Here is a 17,671-nt window from a genome sequence, read left to right as displayed (position 1 = left end):
TGTTTTTTGCCTGTGTTCTGTCCTGGCCCATCCAATCAATCAGCAACTCGGTTACCATTCGGTTCAGGAAGTGAACCAGAACGTATTGATCGTTATTCCCCACACGGGATTAGTGGAGGGGTCTTGCCACCAGATCCTGAACCAATGCAAGTGGGGCGACACGGGCTAACTAAGGAGGAGCGCCAACGTAGACGTGAGACCAACAGCTGTCTCTACTGTGGTAGCTCCGGACATTACATCTCCGCTTGTCCACAGCGCCCGTTAAACTGCCCGGCTCGCTAGTTTTGGGAGGAATTTTAGCGAGCCAGTTTCAACCTCTCAAAGATCCTGTCAGACCCCGTTTTCCTGCGACCCTTATGAATAAGGATCATAGCTTAGAGATGAACGCTTTTATCGATTCAGGTGCAGATGGCAGCTTTATTGATGCCGACTTGGTGAAACAGCTGGGGCTTTCCAAGGAGCAATTGCCGGAAGCCATTGAAGCAACCACTCTGAACGGCAGTAGTCTGGCACGGATCACTATGAGGACTGAACCGGTTAAGATGTTGTTGTCGGGGAATCATTCAGAGTTTATCTCCTTCTTCATTCTGTCCTCGCCCCATGTTCCTCTGGTTCTTGGTTACCCCTGGCTGAAGGAACACAATCTCTCGTTTGATTGGGTGACGGGTAAGGTAACTAGTTGGAGCATTGATTGTCATGCTAACTGCCTTAGGACTGCCTGTTCTCCTGCCGTTTCCAGTCAGGTCAGTGACTCTGCTCCTCCTGATTTGTCCCTGGTTCCAGAAACATATCACGAGTTGGGTGAAGTATTCACTAAACAGAAGGCTCAGTCCTTTCCTCCCCACCGACCTTATGACTGTGCAATTAATCTGTTTCCTGGAGCTGCCTTTCCCAAGGGACGGTTATACAGTATCTCTCGACCTGAACGTGAGGCCTTGGAGACCTACATCAAGGAGTCTCTAGCTGCAGGTCTCGTTCGGCCCTCGTCATCACCTCTGGGAGCAGGATTTTTTTTGTGAGCAAGAAGGATGGCTCTCTTCGACCGTGTATTGATTATCGGGGTTTGAATGATATTACGGTCAAGAACAAGTATCCCCTGCCCTTGATGAGCTCGGCTTTCGATTCTTTACAGGGTGCTACGGTTTTTACGAAGCTTGATTTACGTAATGCTTATCATTTGGTTCGGATCAAAGAGGGGGACGAGTGGTTGACTGGGTTCAATACTCCGATGGGACATTTAGAGTACCAGGTGATGCCGTTTGGACTGACCAACGCTCCTGCTGTGTTCCAAAGCATGGTGAATGACGTTCTGAGAGATATAATTGGTATTTTTGTGTTCGTTTACCTGGATGATATCCTCATCTTCTCGAAGGAGCTTTCTAGCCACGTTCAGCATGTCAAGCAGGTCCTGCAGCGGTTATTGGAGAACCGTCTGTTCGTGAAGGCTGAGAAGTGTGATTTTCACGCCCACACGACGTCCTTCCTCGAGTACATCATCTCCAGGGGAGAGATCAAGATGGACCAAGAGAAGGTTCGGGCGGTTCGGGATTGGGTCCAGCCCGGTACAACATTTACATTACATTTACATTTAAGTCATTTAGCAGACGCTCTTATCCAGAGCGACTTACAAATTGGACATTGGAGTCCGCTTAGGAGAGAATCAAGGAGTTGGATGTGTGCTGTGGGTTGTCAGGCTATGGGGTGCAATGTGGGAGCTCCAGAGATTCCTGGGGTTTGCGAATTTTTATCGGAGGTTTATCCGTGATTACAGCCGGGTGGCCGCCCCTTTAACTGTACTGACGTCTTGCACCAGAAAGTTCTGTTGGTCTCCTGAGGCAGACCGAGCATTTCTAGATTTGAAGAGCCGATTCACCAACGCCCCGATTCTCTCTCAACCTGACACTTCCCGTCAGTTCGTTGTGGAGGTGGATGCGTCTGATGTGGGGGTGGGCGCCATCCTGTCCCAGCGTAGCTCCACTGACGGTAAACTCCATCCCTGCGCCTTCTACTCTTGTCGTCTTTCTCCAGCTGAAAGAAACTACGATGTGGGTAACCGGGAGCTTCTCGCTGTGAAGCTTGCCTTGGAGGAGTGGCGTCACTGGTTGGAGGGAGCGGAGCAACCGTTTGTGGTCTGGACTGACCACAAGAATCTGGCTTACGTGCAATCGGCTAAACGTCTCAACTCCCACCGGGCTTTGTTTTTTGGACACTTCAATTTTTCCCTGACGTTCCGACCTGGGTCGAAGAACGTGAAGGAGGACGCCCTGTCCCGGATGTTCTCCAAGACGGAGGAGAGAGGGGCCAAGACTGAGACGATTGTTCCCCAGAACGTTGTCGTGGGAGCCGTTACATGGATTGAGGAGGAGGTGATGGCGGCTCTTCGGACACAGCCCGGGCCCGGTAACGGTCCACCCGGTCGGTTGTTCGTGCCTGAGTCGCTTCATTCTGCTGTCCTTCAGTGGTCCCACGCCAGCAAGATAGCTTGTCACCCTGGTGTTGCTCGGACTATGGCGCTACTGCGCAGACGATTTTGGTGGCCTGCCATGGGAGAAGATACCCGGAGGTTTGTTGTCCTGTTTGTGCGCAGAATAAGAGTACCAATCGGGCCAGCTCTGGGCTTCTTCACCCCCTACCTATTCCCCGGCGACCTTGGTCGCATCTGGCCCTGGATTTTGTCACGGGGTTGCCCTCTTCTGTTGGTAACACGGTTATTCTGACCATTGTGGATAGATTCAGCAAGTTTGCCCACTTTGTTCCCCTCTCCAAGCTGCCTTCTGCCACTGAGACGTCCGAGATCCTGGTTAGGGAGGTGTTCAGGGTCCACGGGTTGCCCTGTGACATTGTTTCTGACCGTGGTCCTCAGTTTACCTCTGCTGTCTGGAAATCGTTCTGTTTGGCCATTGGAGCTACAGTCAGTCTCAACATCTGGATTTCATCCCCAATCTAATGGTCAGGCGGAGAGAGCCAACCAGAAGATGGAGTCCACGCTGCGTTGTCTTGTTTCCTCTGATCCCACCTCTTGGTCCTCTCAATTACCCTGGGTCGAGTATGCCCATAATACTCTCCCTTCATCTGCCATTGGGATGTCTCCCTTCCAGTGCCTGTACGGTTACCAACCTCCCTTGTTTCCTTCTCAGGAGCGGGATCTCTCGGTTCCTTCTGTCCAGACCCACATTCGTCGTTGCCACCGCACCTGGCATCGGGCCAGGAAAGCCCTCCTTAAGGTTTCTGACCGGTATCAGATCCAGGCGAATCGTCGCCGTATTCCTGCCCCCGCTTATACCGTCGGAGATAGGGTTTGGTTGGCTACTCGGGATCTTCCTCTACGGACTGAGTCGAGGAAACTGTCACCGAAGTTCATTGGTCCGTTTGTAGTGGAGAAGATCATTAATCCTGTTGTGGTCCGACTCAAGTTGCCTGCTACACTAACATCCCACGAGTACATCCCACCTTTCATGTCTCCTGCCTCAAGCCGGTTCTCCTCAGTCCTCTGTTGCCCCCTCCTCCTCGTCCTCCTCCTCCTCGGATGATCGGAGGTGGTCCTGTTTACACGGTGCGCCGCATCATGGACTCCAGACGGCGGGGTCGAGGGTTCCAGTATTTAGTGGATTGGGAAGGATATGGTCCTGAGGAGAGGAGTTGGATTCCTCGGCGTCAGATCCTTAACGATGACCTGCTTCGTGACTTTTACCGCCTCCACCCTGGCGCTCTGGGTAGTCCGCCCGGTGGCGTTCGTCGTCGGAGGGGTACTGTCACGAATCCGGTTTCCTGAGTCTGTTTTTTGCATGTGTTCTGTCCTGGAGTGTTTTTTCCGGCGTCCTGGAACGCACCCTGTCTGTTTGCCGGGCAATGTAGCCAGTTGGGAGTTCTGATGACCTGCACCTGTATCCCATCAGCTATCTGCACACCTGGTCCTGATCATCATCTCTCCTCTTCATAAGCCCGGACCTGACATCCATTCCCTGCCGGATCGTTAGCCATGAACAGTATGTTGTGCCATAGTATCAGCCTCAAGTCGGATAGAATTTGTTTTGTTAGTTTTTACGTATTGCTTGCCTTAAACTTACCTCCGTTTGTTCTGTCTTCAGTTACTCACCCGGATCATTTACCCCATTCCCGCCTGGTCGTCGGAGGATTCCGCTACCCCATTGGATCCACCTATTTACTCCCATCAACTCACCACCGCTGCCCGCTACGCCACCTGGATATATCTACCCATTCACTTGTAGATAAATACTCACCTTCTTACTCTCCTTGTCCTGGTCTGCTTCTGGGTTCGATTTTGAAAGAACGTGACACATAGCGTACAAAATGTTTAGTGTGTGCCAACTGCGTACGGATTAAGATGAAATCCAATATATCAACATGAAATATATGGAAAAAGGAACATTAAACTATTTGAAAAAGTTATTCTGGAAAAAAATTGTGATTATATCCTTCCTCAACTAACATTTGAAGGGATAGTTCACCCAAAAGTTGGTGAACTAACCTTTACAGCTGATTTGAGATGATAGATGTATTAAAAAGGGTTACTTACTGTTAACGGCCCCTAGGGCTGCTTGTCAAAGTAGCTGCGACTTTATGTGTCTCCCCTTCAGCCTAACAGAAACTCCACAGATCTCTTCATGTTGTCAGCCTAACAGAAACTCCACAGATCTCTTCATGTTGTCAGCCTAATAGAAACTCCACAGATCTCGTCATGTTGTCAGCCTACCAGAAACTCCACAGATCTCGTCATATTGTCAGCCTAACAGAAACTCCACAGATCTCTTCATGTTTTCAGCCTAACAAACTCCACAGATCTCATCATTTTGTCAGCCTAACAGAAACTCCACAGATCTCGTCATGTTGTCAGCCTAACAAACTCCACAGATCTCTTCATGTTGTCAGCCTAACAGAAACTCCACAGATCTCTTTATGTTATCAGCTTAACAGAAACTCCACAGATCTCTTAATGTTGTCAGCCTAACAAACTCCACAGATCTCTTCATGTTGTAACCTTGTGCCTACAGACCTGTCCTCTGACATTCTAACAGATTCCGTACCTCAGCAACAGTCTTTCTCTGTTCCGTCAGAAGTATATTTTGTGTCGATGCATCACCTGCCTCTACCACACACCTTGACATTTGATGTTGCACTTCCACTTGCCCACAAGTTCTCTATTTTTCTTTTTCTCATTCTCTCATCCTCCTTCATCTCCCACCCCCTTCATGTGGTTAACCTTGCTAACACATCTAACAAAGAAATTAGTCTACTTAGCCTTTACTCTCAAGACCTGAATAATGTTCATCTCGCTCTCTTTTACCCAGAGACACATCTGAATGTTGCACTTTATAGAGCTGAAAACACAGACAAAATGGATGCAGTTAAAAGCTGCATAGGAATAAAAAGGTGGGATTCTAAGTGTACTGTAAATGTGCAATAGCATTTTCTGTTCAACTCACGGCTACAATACATTCAACATAGAAATAAACAACCCATGCACCCCACACAGACAACATAATTTGTACCAATCAACATTAGTTGTACCAGCTGTGTATGAGCTCAATGCTTAATGTAGTGTATGTGCATGAAAAATAACTTCAGTGGGAGACCTTGTTTTGTGTTTTTACTTGTTGTATCACACAGAATCTTCTAGAAAGCATGGAGTTGCATTTGGTCAACACCAGAGACGTACTGCGACATCATATCACACCACTGTGGTAACTTTCTGCTGCATCATTCGTGCTGAAATAGGAACGTCCAACGCCAACATCCACAGGAAGTAGAGAAACCAAATACCACAGGTACGCTTAATAGATTAAAAATAATTATATTAAAACAATTTATATAAACAATAAGAATAGAAAGCAATGCCATGAAAAGCAAATGCATCATTATAATTGATTATAAATAGTAATTGATCATAAAATGCTATATTATATATTTTTTTCATTCTATTTACAGTAGTTGTGTCACTGCATCAGTGGATGAATCAGCCATTCATCATCTTTGTTACCCTGCCATGGCTTCTATACTTTCTCACTTCCGTCTAAATTAATCAACTAACTGACTCAACAGAGCTAGTTGGCATGCTGACAGCTCAGTGTCTGTAGGTCTCTCCCTCAGAAGGAAAAATATGCTCGTTTTAGTGTGTATTGCTATAAACTCCATCTGTGGGAACTGTCAAAAGACAGACCAATACACACAGTAGGAGTCAGGAGGTGGGTTTATATCAAACAGAGGTTAGAGAGGAGAGGGAAGTTAGTAAAGTGCAAACTAAAGGGAGAAAATCCATAACCAGACAGTAGAGCACAGTCCTGGTTACTCTATGCAAATCTGCTTCCAGACTGAAGCCTAGTGATGGGTTGGAGCCGGCCGGACTCTCAATGGTTATTCTACCCCCCCCTCCAATGCTCCCTAACCATCTCTTCCAGCTCCGCCTGGGAGAAAGAGAGATAATGGAGGGAGGGATAGTGGGCGTGAGAGAGTGGTGAGAGGAAAAAAATAGAAAATACAACCATCTCTGTTGCACTCTTATGACTGTGTCCATATGGGTATTTACTAAGCATGTACCTTCCAGCCCAGTAGGTCAGCAAGTACCAAGCATCCATCATCATATGTACTAATATGAGCCACATCCCTGACAAGAGACAACTCATAACCAATGAATATTCATCAGCAACACTTCCAACACCATCTTAACCATTATCATCATAGTTCAATTGAAGGCGATAGCTTCTCACCTGTATGCTTTCTCTGAGTCAAAGTCCATCCCTCCGCCAAGTCAAAGTCCATCCCTCCGCCAAGTCAAAGTCCATCCCTCCGCCAAGTCAAAGTCCATCCCTCCGCCAATGCCTATCATCCCTAATACAGGATCTGCCTACAGGGAGACAGACAGAAAGATATACAAGTTGAAATACAGAGGTGGATAGAGGAAGGAAAGTCTCATGCAAATCCAGACAGACAGGGACAGGACAGAGGACTCACGCTGCCCGGCTGGCTCCAGGTTAATGAGCAGTCTGGGGCAGCTGTTTGAAACAGTGCAAACACATATTCCATCACGCACCATTTATGAGCTCGTTGATGCTAGAATCCATGGTTGAAGTGGACACATGTTGAAATGCAATACTATACCAATAGTAGTGTATCAGATAGCATTATAATCATGATCCTGGGAAAAGAGTCAAGACAGAAAGACTCACCTGCCAACAAGAGCAGCATAAAGCTGAACCTGCAGGGAGGTCCCCATTATAATCAGCAAATCACAGTCGAGGAAAGTCCTGGAAGAAAAGAAACAGGAAATCAGTACTGAGTACTGTGCCTTTCATTATGGTTCATCACTTTATTATGGTTGTGTACACACAAATATGCACATACATGAAAAAGACAAAGACACACAAACTCAATGTAGTCTTTCAAGTCACCACCCAAACCACACTCACCATGGCCACTGAGGTGAAGAACCTCTTTGGTAGATTGCTGCACTTGTCACATTTGGGGATGTCATCAGAGACGATTTTCTCTGCAGGTCAGAGGTAAAATAGCATAATTCAACAATTATTTTAATAGCACACACATTCCTTTAAAATGACAACTTAATTAGCATATCCATGTAAATGAGTGTCTGCCTAGGTGGTATAACAGCGTTTTGTTAAACCATCACAGTTAGATATTACCGTACCACACTAACCTTTCATCCAGTCCAAGTCCTACTCTTCCCGGCACATAAATCTGACAGTGAGGTGTAGAAGGTGCCGTGGGCTTCAATCAGGTCCTCTCCCTCCAGTCCTGCTGCCACACGTTCCAGGGTGTGACTATTCTGCACAAACCGAAATGGACGACCCCAATAACAATTCACAACAGGCTGTAGGTGACTAACTCAGACACAGAACAACGGATATGAAAGAATACCGAACCTGTGAGTAGCAGCGTTTGAGTAGCCCCTTGTTCTTCAGCAACTTGATGAAGTAGTGACATACTGTGGGCTTAACACACAACAACACTGCTGTTAGTGATCCCTAATAATACACAGGCACCAACTGCACAATTCAGGAAATTAAGTTAAGAAAAAGCCAGAAAATAGGCTTGATCCTACCTTAAACTGTCCTGGGTACAGCTCCCTGGCCAGGGGAAAGAAGGGCTCAGGGTGTTTCTGATGTAGAAAGAGAGGGGTGAATATTGACTGGTGATAGCAGCAAAGAACAAAATAATCTGTGTAGGTTATTATGACTGACTATAGTGTTATGTACCTGCAGAAGTAGTTTAAGCATGAGGTCATAGCTGCAATGTTTTGAACAGTATGATTGCGGGGCGGCAGGGTAGCCTAGTGGTTAGTGTTGGACTAGTAACCGAAAGGTTGCAAGTTCAAATCCCCGAGCTGACAAGGTACAAATATGTCGTTCTGCCCCTGAACAGGCAGTTAACCCACTGTTCCTAGGCTGTCATTGAAAATAAGAATTTGTTCTTAACTGACTTCCCTAGTTAAATAAAGGTAAAATAAAAATATTGCAACAGTATAAGGTAGTTAATACATCATTACTTCAGTCTACAAAATGTTAATCTCTCCGTTTTCCTCTTGAATCGTTATTCCTCCTATTCAACGGCAGCTTTAAGGTCTCCTCTCAGTCTCACAAAGGATTATGGGATTTACATCCCTCACGGTTAATAAGATTCACACCCGTTTTAAAACGCTAACCACGACTTGTCTATTTATTCTGTCTGCTTCATAAATGTCTGTATTGATCCAGATGTACAACAGGAGGCATATTTTACAAATATTTTTATTTAAAACACCAATACAACGCATAATAATAATCCATACCATCATCATATATACATATTTTGAAGGAAATATTTTGACTGATAATTTTGGTAGCTTAAGGATGACAATGTTGCTCTACAAGTAAGTAAAACCCTTCTCTGATCATTTATCATTTTTTAAATCAGTGAGGCTCTACATCACACACTAAATGGGCATCCCTCCCTGCCTGTTTGTCCGTGTGAGTGTTAAAGAATCAAAAAGGTAGCGAATAAGAGCATTTGTCACGATGCCCAACTTCGATTGTGTCTCTCCACTTCTCTAGTCAGATTTTGACATCCAGCCTCAGCCTTTATCTGTGTCTGGGCGTCTAGCCGTCGGTCTGTGTGGGGCTGTAGATCAGGCTGTGGTCGTACCCGACAGCAGTAACATGGCAATGAGGAAGCATCTCCTCCAGCAGGATGGCGACCAGCCCAGGGTTCTGGAGCCTGGGGAGGGAGGACACGTTCAGCCGTCGCAGACCCCTGATACACAAGAGGAGGAGAAGAGATGTTTGTATCAATTTGTGACGTTATGGAGTCCATTGACCCCTATATATACACACACATATACAAATATATTTAAGGCAAGTGCCATGAGGAAATGCATGGACATTTTAGTGATGCCGTCTCTTTCTCAATTAATCTTCCCATGATTCCTTGTGTTCTCTCCTCACCTTCTTCTCAAAACGCATCCTCCAATCCATTTTAAGGACGAAGCAAGGAGATAGTCTTTTCTCGGTTCCTCACGTACTAATTGATAAAACACCTCTGTTTTTGTCATTTCCTCCCGTGTTGGTCAGTGTACCTCAGGTTCTGCAGTGCGGCCAGGCCCCCCACAGAGATTCGGGGACAGTTCGAAATGTCCAGCTCTTCCAGGGTGTCCTGGAAGATATAGAGGCGGGACAGGAACCAGTCATCCACCTCAGCGCAGCCACTCACAGAGAGAGTACGCAGCCCCCTCTGTTTCACTGAGAAAGAGACGAGAGAAAAAGGAGTTACATTTTACAGCATTGAGCAGTGGTTCCCAACCTTTTCCATTTCGGGGACCACCAAATCACTGCCGACAGTTTGAGGAACACCATCCGCAGAGTCGCAAAACTTTTTAACAAAACCCTGGCGGTCAAATTTAGAATACATTTGATCAGTGACTTTAACAGATTAAAGGCCTATTATTATTTTTATAACAATATGCATTGTGAAAAATAATGTAAAATAGCATATAATACCATTAATAGTGCCAACTGTTATTTAATGTTGAAAAAAAATCATTTAAAAAACCCTGCGGAAAACAGGTTGAAAACCACTGGCACAGAGTACATACATAATAATACATATCAACCACAATGCTAAGTTATCCATTAATATTTAGGAAGGGTAACTTGCAATGTGAAACAAATACAAATCCCCCCCCCCCAGACATGAATAAAGTGGTATGTACCGAGGTTTTCCAGGCCTGTGTAGTTAATGAGCGTGTTGCCGACATCCACTTCCTCTATGGAGGTGTCCCGGTGGTTCATGAAGTCCCAACTGAACTTCCCTCTTCTGTCTGATCGGAACCACTCTGACTGCCCTGCAAACCTGGAGGGTCAAATGACTAGTCATCACTAACAAGTGAATTACACAGTGATCAGCAAATACAACAACAAAAAACTGAAAGCACATCAATATTCACCAACACGTCAAAAAGGGGGCATGCACAGGCGGTTATGGGCAGCCCAAGACGGCGGAACAGTTACCTGAATCCTCCCTTCAGGCTAAGGATGTAATAAGCAGCTGCAATGTTGTCCCCATAGTTTTGCTGGGTGTAACCATAGAAACTGTGAAGGGAAAGAGACAGTGGTTGGGCTGAGAGCGATGTTTATGGAGTTGGGACAGCCTGTTCCAATTCACTCCCTACACATTCGCCTTAGCCTATAACCCTTCATTGCATGAAGATCTAAAAGGGTCTGGATAGCATAAGCAGTGTTGGAGCGTCCACCATTTTTGCTTACCAACGCCTTATAGATGGTGCATTGAAGAATAAGGGCCAAGGGGGAGGGACTGATTTGGGACCAGATGATAACCTACACGTTCATTTTAGACCGTGGCGCGCTGATAGAAATGCATGTAGCTAGAATAAATCGGTGTGTTTTCCTGTTACACATACAAATTCTTCTGTCGTAGACCTCGGTTCTTGAACCAGGAGCTCCAGCTGAGGAGAGTCTCAATGTCATGGAAACGCTGGCTCAGGAAGAGGAGGAGCCTGGACTGTTTTGAGGGCGGAGCCACAGGGCTAGAGCTCCAGTAACGCGACGCGGCGGCCAAGAGGGTCACCTGCCTACAGCTTCGCCGCATCAACTGACAAGACAGATACACAGAACATGGACAGTGAGAAAGGAGAGAGGCAAATGCAAAGGAGGGGAAAATCTACTTGCCATGCTAATATGCGGTAACTATAAACCCAGGAGTTGTGAGAGGAGTGCTTTAGTTTGCACCTCCACACTTGTCCATGTGTGATGTTGCATAGTTTGGGTTTTGACTTCATAGACCAATTCATCACTCCTGTTCTTGGAAGGCCCCCATGTATGTGTAGACTTTTGCACTCCAACTGTTGATTTGATTAGTTAGTTACGTTTAGCTCTCAACGGCCCACACTGCTCTTGCCCCCCCACGAGTCCCAAACATATCACTTGATCCACAAAAGTATACCACATCCACTTTACTGATAATCTAGAAAAATGTGATAGGTAGCTCCTTTTTAAAGGTCCACCACTGATTTGTCTTTTACTCTATAAAACAACATTTGAGTAGGCAGAGGTGAGAAGACAATATACCTGGAACCATAGCTATGTGCCATGAGCCAGAGCGCCTGGTGGTGGTTGTCCTTGCTTTAACCTGCTATTTGTAATTCTGCTAAAATATGGATGCTCATAGTACTTATGTATGCATTTTATCATGTAGGTGTTGCAGAATATTTCCTGTCACAAAAATATATTAGTATAGAAAATATTGCACTGAGACATCACTAACGTTATCGCGATCCTCTCACCGTTATGTGATCCCTCCACATTTTTTGCTATAGCGTGTATATTCTGGACGCTGAACTCAGAGATTACATACAACTTCAAAATATAGGCTACACTAATGCAAAATACCGGTTTTAATTTGTATTTATTAGCGTTAGCGACGTGAGAAGCGAAGGATATTCTTACCATCAAGGGAGCAGCCATGTTGTTGACGTACTACGGGCAGTGGTTTGGGACAAACTTAGCGCTTTTGCGTTCTATTTACCTTGTAGATATCTCTCAAAACGCAGGGGGGCGCTCGAAGAAGTCTCACAAAATGGAAAGTACCCGAAAAAAAGAATGAAGCGCAACATAGGTGATTTCACCAAATGATACACTGTACAACCTTTGCATTCAAGAAGCTACTGTAATTTGACGCCAAGGTATGTCGTTTAGGCCTTTCCATAATAAATTAAGATTTATACTCCATCATCACAGTTGTTGTTTGGCAATAGCACTAGACATTGTGTGAATCTGTTTCTTCTCTACCCTTTACTGTCAATGTCGCCTAACTAGACCACAGCCAAAATAACTTGGAGAATAACAGTAGGGTAAGCTATTATTAACTGTCTGAGAGCAGGTCAGTCCTTCTAGATTCATTTTAGGACCTGGAAATTGGTGGATCGGTTAATCATTTGGGGGTGCAGGACTGCAGGTGGTGTGTTGAGTGAATGATTTGATAAAGTATGCCTGGGGAATACAGGCAACATGGAGAATTGAGAGCTGTACTAACTGAAAGAGAGTGATAGAATAGCCTAAGTAAGAATGTAAAAGTGAGGCAACATCTCCCCTGTCTCATTCCAATCCATTTATTCCACAATCCCATTCTCCCAATGGCTTCTCCCTCATCTCCCATCATCTACATTTCCACATACGTTGCAGGTATAGGAGAAAAACAGGTCTGACAGATGTGCAGACGGCTCGATACATGGAAGAAAAACAAACATCCCCTTTGTCTCTCCTTGTCTCTTCTCCCAGGATCCACTGGGGCAGTGCCAGACCAACAGACGGCTCTCACCTGCTGTCACTGGTAACTAGAAAATCAGTTTAGCCTCGCTGATGATTTACTCCAGTCCTAAGATTGATTTTTTCTATATATATATATATATATAGAGAGAGAGAGAGAGAGAGAGAGAGAGAGAGAGAGAGAGACAGGGAGAGAGAGAGAGAGAGAGAGAGAGATGGGAAGTGGAGGATAATGGTATTACGTCACTATTGGGGGTATACATAAGGCATTCATAATACCTTCATGAAACCATGAACCCTTGTAGTATCTTTCATAACAATCTTCATATTCAAAACCCCTTGTGAATGTTGTTGAATAATGTGTCGTGAAGGTTGTTATGAATGATACAGAAACACTCGTAATGTTGTTATGACTGGTTTCATGAATGTGTAATGTGTATAAAGTAAGGTATTACCCAGATGACTTAGAAAAGCATCAGATTCACTGAGAGACAAGGCAGTGTCCGTTGAATGTGATCTGAAGCTAATCATGGAGGATAATGTGTGAATGGTTTACTAATAAATTAATTCATGAATAGATGGTTGGGTTGTTGGAATGGAACTACTGTAGCAGATGGCCCAGGAGGAGGTTGTTACTGGTTTTGGTTTTTCCATTTATGTTTTGAGGTTGGACTTTAGCATGTATAGCTTGTTAGCACATATGGCGCACCGATTGGTGTCACCTCGTTAGTCAGTATGTGTTACACCTGTGCTGGTTGCTGTCTGCTGGCACATGTGATATTTAAGAGTGCTGGCTGAGTGCTCCAGTTGTCTTGAGAGATGTGTAGGGTCAACACCTTTAGTTAGCGCTCCTTATTTCATTTCTAGAAAAAAAAAATATTTGTCTGATTTGCCTGATTTTGTTTTGCTCCTGTCTTTAAGTTTGGTGTGTTTTTAAAATGTTATTTGCCTCAAATTTAGCGGCCACTCATGAGTGTCTTTCAGAACCCCTCCTAAAAAAAACACCTGTTTCGTTTTGGTTGTTGTCAGGGACACTGTTAGTTCCCCCTTCTGTTTAAGTAGCGTTTTGGGTTTCTTGCTGGGGAACGTAACAAGGTGGTATAGAGAGTATAGACCTCAGGGAGTAGTCTAGTCTCTGTGAATGTCTGGAGCCCTCAACTTCAAATCTGGACCTCGAAGCGTTTCACTGCTTTTTTTCCATTCATCCTCTCAAATATGGGATTGATTTAGAGCTGGGACATTAGGTGTATGCAATGAATTATCAGGTAGAACAAAAAAACAGCAGTAGTCCTGACCTCATAGGGTAAGATTTTAACACCCCTGGTGTTGACACTCTTCAGTATTCACACACAGTTTGTCTATGGTGTGTGTAGTGTATTTGAGGTATAACATTTTTTTTTTAAGAATCTGACTTGACTTGCAACAAAAGAATGTATCAACCCCTACACAAATGTCCATTATTTATAATACACACAATAATTCACATTGTAACGGCGTTCGTCTGTAGAAAGAGAGTCGGACCAAAATGCAGCGTGGTGGTTACTCATGTTCTTTAATGAAGAATAACGATACATGAAATAACTATATATATATAAACAAAACAACAAACGGAACGCAAAAACCTATTACAGCCTATCTGGTGAACACTACACAGAGACAGGAACAATCACCCACAAAATACACAGTGAAACCCCGGCTACCTAAATATGGTTCCCAATCAGAGACAACGAGAATCACCTGACTCTGATTGAGAACCGCCTCAGGCAGCCAAGCCTATGCTACACCCCTACTCAGCCGCAATCCCAATGCCTACAAAACCCCAATACGAAACACAACAAAATAAACCCATGTCACACCCTGGCCTGACCAAATATATAACGAAAACACAAAATACTATGACCAAGGCGTGACACACATTTACTGATGCTGCAAGATAATTGTCCTGCTGTGAGAAACTGTTCAAATTAAGATCCTACACCTGTAGTACATCACAAACTATGTTGCCATTAATATCCCTTAATGGTGTTATTTTGTGATGCAATTTCAAATGAATATGAATGTGTACAACATCAAAGGCATTTCCCATAGAAATTCAGCCAGCTCTACTGTTAAAGACATTCTCCAGTAGCTTGTATACTTTTGAGTCAGTAGTTCTGAAAGTAGAGCTCACGAGCCAAAAGTGTTCCCCGAAAAGGGCATAATGCGTCACATTTGTGCAGATATGTGCACCACGTTGTTGCGCTCTCTCTCTCTCTCTCTCTCTCTCTCTCTCTCTCCACTGAGCCGTTGAGCCCGCCCTGCAACCTCATTCGATAGCGCTTTGCAGGCCTCTTGCTAGCTGTCACTCAAATGCGAGGGGCTGAAGCTCATTGGCTAGAACTCAAATTGCTAGGGGGCTGGCCCACGTGGGGAGAATATAGGGAAAATAGATTTCTAAATGGCTGCCCGTGAGGTGTATTCTTTTAAACCTCCCATAAGGTCACAGGGAGGCTGTACATGTAAATCACAGCTCGAAAGATTGATAGCGCGTGTCCTTCAGTACCGACTGGCCACATAGAGGGGATAGGATTCACACTGTACATGATGCAGTACACACACACAAACAATATGTCTGCTTGCTTCTCAGTGTGTTAGATGGTATTTATGCTGCTGACGCATAAATAGCCCATGATGTTTATGTGTGGAGATAGTCACTGCAATGTGTGTTGCCAAGGATACCAGGAGAAGTTCTTCAGATTTTGACCCAGTGCCAACTGTTAATGCTTTTTTTTTCTTTAATTGGTTTGGACTGTATTTTCAACTATCGCCCCATTTGCTGCAAATTTTAGCCCGTTTCGGTTCATTAATAGTTAGCGTTATCCCACAGGTGATGACGCTGCCAAAGTCCCTCTCAGCATGTCTGCTGTTACTCTGACAGTTGACTAAATAGAACCAACTCTTATCATGTTGGTTTTGTCGTCCATAGCAGAGTTGGGGTTTATTTTGTTTTCAATTCAGTCAATTAAAAGAGTGAATAGAAATGAAATGAATGACGCGGAAATTGGCCATAGCAGACACGCACACACACCTAGTCCTACGATTGTCTTGTGCAGTTAACGGTTTCAATTCTGTACAAATAAGATGTGTCGGTATCTCATATGGAGTGCTCAGTCCCACAGTTCTGTATACTAGTGCCGTTACCTCGGCTTGGTGTCTTGCTGAACCCACGCTACTCTCGAGATTGGAGCTGACAGCTGCAATTACCACAGTGAGGCATGCTAATGATTGCACGATGCTGAGCCAGTCTACCGTTTAACTCAATGAACTGACTTCATTAACTCCACAGCTGTCTGCCACTCAAAATGGCCAACTGTAGCTTGTTGCACAAAAATAGCAAAATACTGTAGACTCCACTATAATTGAATAGTCTCCATAAGAACACTTCACGGTTGGATTTGTGAAAGGGAATGAAACTGCACGCCATCCAGTTTTGCAGATCTGCACACACACACACACACACACACACACACACACACACACACACACACACACACACACACACACACACACACACACACACACACACACACACACACACACACACACACACACCACTTAAAAACCCACCATCTGAATTCCTCTGATGTGCGGCCCTGAGTGCTGAGTGTGAACTGTAGTGAGAGCAAGGTTAGAGATACAACTCCACAGGGACAGCACAGCAGAGACACTAACTCTGTAGATACAAGTTCCCTCGAGCCCATAACTCCTCTCTGATCATCCAGGCCGTCTCTGAGCGAGACGAGATGTCAGGGATTCCCCTAGGGAACTGTTTGAAAGTAGCGTTACATAGCATAGCGCTGGATGAATAATGCATTGGAGATAAGAGGCTACTTGGTGCTATGATATGGATATAGATTATTGTGTGATGCTACGGTTTATGGGTCTGCATGTTTAAGCGTCTGTCATGCCCGTTGTGTGTGTAAAAGGTTCAGTGACTTCTGACACCGATAAAGCTTTGTTCCAGTTGATACTAAAGGGGATCAGAGTCTAAGTGGTATCAGGTGGTTTGGTTGGTGTGGTTTCATGCTTTCAGTTTAGTTTATTTGACTTTGCTAAAACAAAGAAACAGAGCTTTTAATTGCTTAATTTACACAAAGGCATTCTTTACATTACTGCTATTAAAGGTCCTCAATGATGTCACCATTGCACTTGATTCTAAGAAATGCTATTTTTATTGACTTGGCCAAAGCTTTTGATACGATAGACCATTCCATTCTTGTGGGCCGGCTAAGGAGTATTGGTGTCTCTGAGGGTTCTGGTCTGGTTTGCTAACTACCTCTCTCAAAGAGTGCCTGTCACCAAGGCTGTACCCCAAGGCTCGATCCTCGGCCCCACGCTCTTCTCAATTTACATCAACAACATAGCTCAGGCAGTAGGAAGCTCTCTCATCCATTTATATGCAGATGATACAGTCTTATACTCAGCTGGCCCTTCCCCGGATTTTGTGTTAAATGCTCTACAACAAAGCTTTCTTAGTGTCCAACAAGCTTTTTCTACCCTTAACCTTGTTCTGAACACCTCCAAAACAAAGGTCATGTGGTTTAGTAAGAAGAATGTCCCTCTTCCCACAGGTGTTATTACTACCTCTGAGGGTTTAGAGCTTGAGGTAGTCTGGACAAGTACTTGGGAGTATGGCTAGATGGTACACTGTCCTTCTCTCAGCACATATTAAAGCTGCAGAATAAAGTTAAATCTAGACTTGGTTTCCTCTATCGTAATCGCTCCTCTTTCACCCCAGCTGCCAAACTAACCCTGATTCAGATGACCATCCTACCCATGCTAGATTACGGAGATGTAATTTATAGATAGGCAGGTGAGGGTGCTCTCGAGGGGCTAGATGT

General features: G+C 44.7%; 1 protein-coding gene and 1 pseudogene across 2 annotated transcripts; both read right to left on the bottom strand.

Moving 5' to 3' along the window:
• Window positions 1-6,386: 6,386 nt before the first annotated feature.
• LOC115141250 (NAD-dependent protein deacetylase sirtuin-2-like) lies at window positions 6,387-8,747 on the bottom strand (annotated as a pseudogene).
• On the bottom strand, window positions 8,747-12,074 carry dmac2 (distal membrane arm assembly component 2). Of its 2 annotated transcripts, none has more exons than XM_029680702.2 (6): window positions 11,973-12,073; window positions 10,928-11,118; window positions 10,518-10,598; window positions 10,220-10,359; window positions 9,587-9,749; window positions 8,747-9,264 (listed from the first exon to the last, which is right to left on the bottom strand). In XM_029680702.2, the coding sequence occupies exons 1-6, from the start codon at window positions 11,988-11,990 to the stop codon at window positions 9,111-9,113; spliced, it is 747 nt and encodes a 248-aa protein (XP_029536562.1). In that variant the 5' UTR covers window positions 11,991-12,073; the 3' UTR covers window positions 8,747-9,110. The 2 variants fall into 2 exon arrangements, 1 of the variants encoding a protein (XP_029536562.1); XR_003865393.2 differs by having other exon boundaries at window positions 9,177-9,264; window positions 9,456-9,749; window positions 11,973-12,074.
• Window positions 12,075-17,671: the final 5,597 nt, after the last annotated feature.

This window comes from Oncorhynchus nerka, linkage group LG14 (genome assembly GCF_034236695.1).
Source record: "Oncorhynchus nerka isolate Pitt River linkage group LG14, Oner_Uvic_2.0, whole genome shotgun sequence".
NCBI classification, from domain to species: Eukaryota; Metazoa; Chordata; class Actinopteri; order Salmoniformes; family Salmonidae; genus Oncorhynchus; species Oncorhynchus nerka.
This window is presented reverse-complemented; position numbering and strand designations above follow the sequence as displayed.

Coding starts and splice junctions, on each gene's coding strand:
- dmac2 (XM_029680702.2), bottom strand. Junction 9,750..10,219: donor CACAGGCCTGGAAAACCTCG/GTACATACCACT, acceptor TCTCTTTCTCAG/TGAAACAGAGGGGGCTGCGT. Junction 9,265..9,586: donor GCCGCACTGCAGAACCTGAG/GTACACTGACCA, acceptor CTTGTGTATCAG/GGGTCTGCGACGGCTGAACG.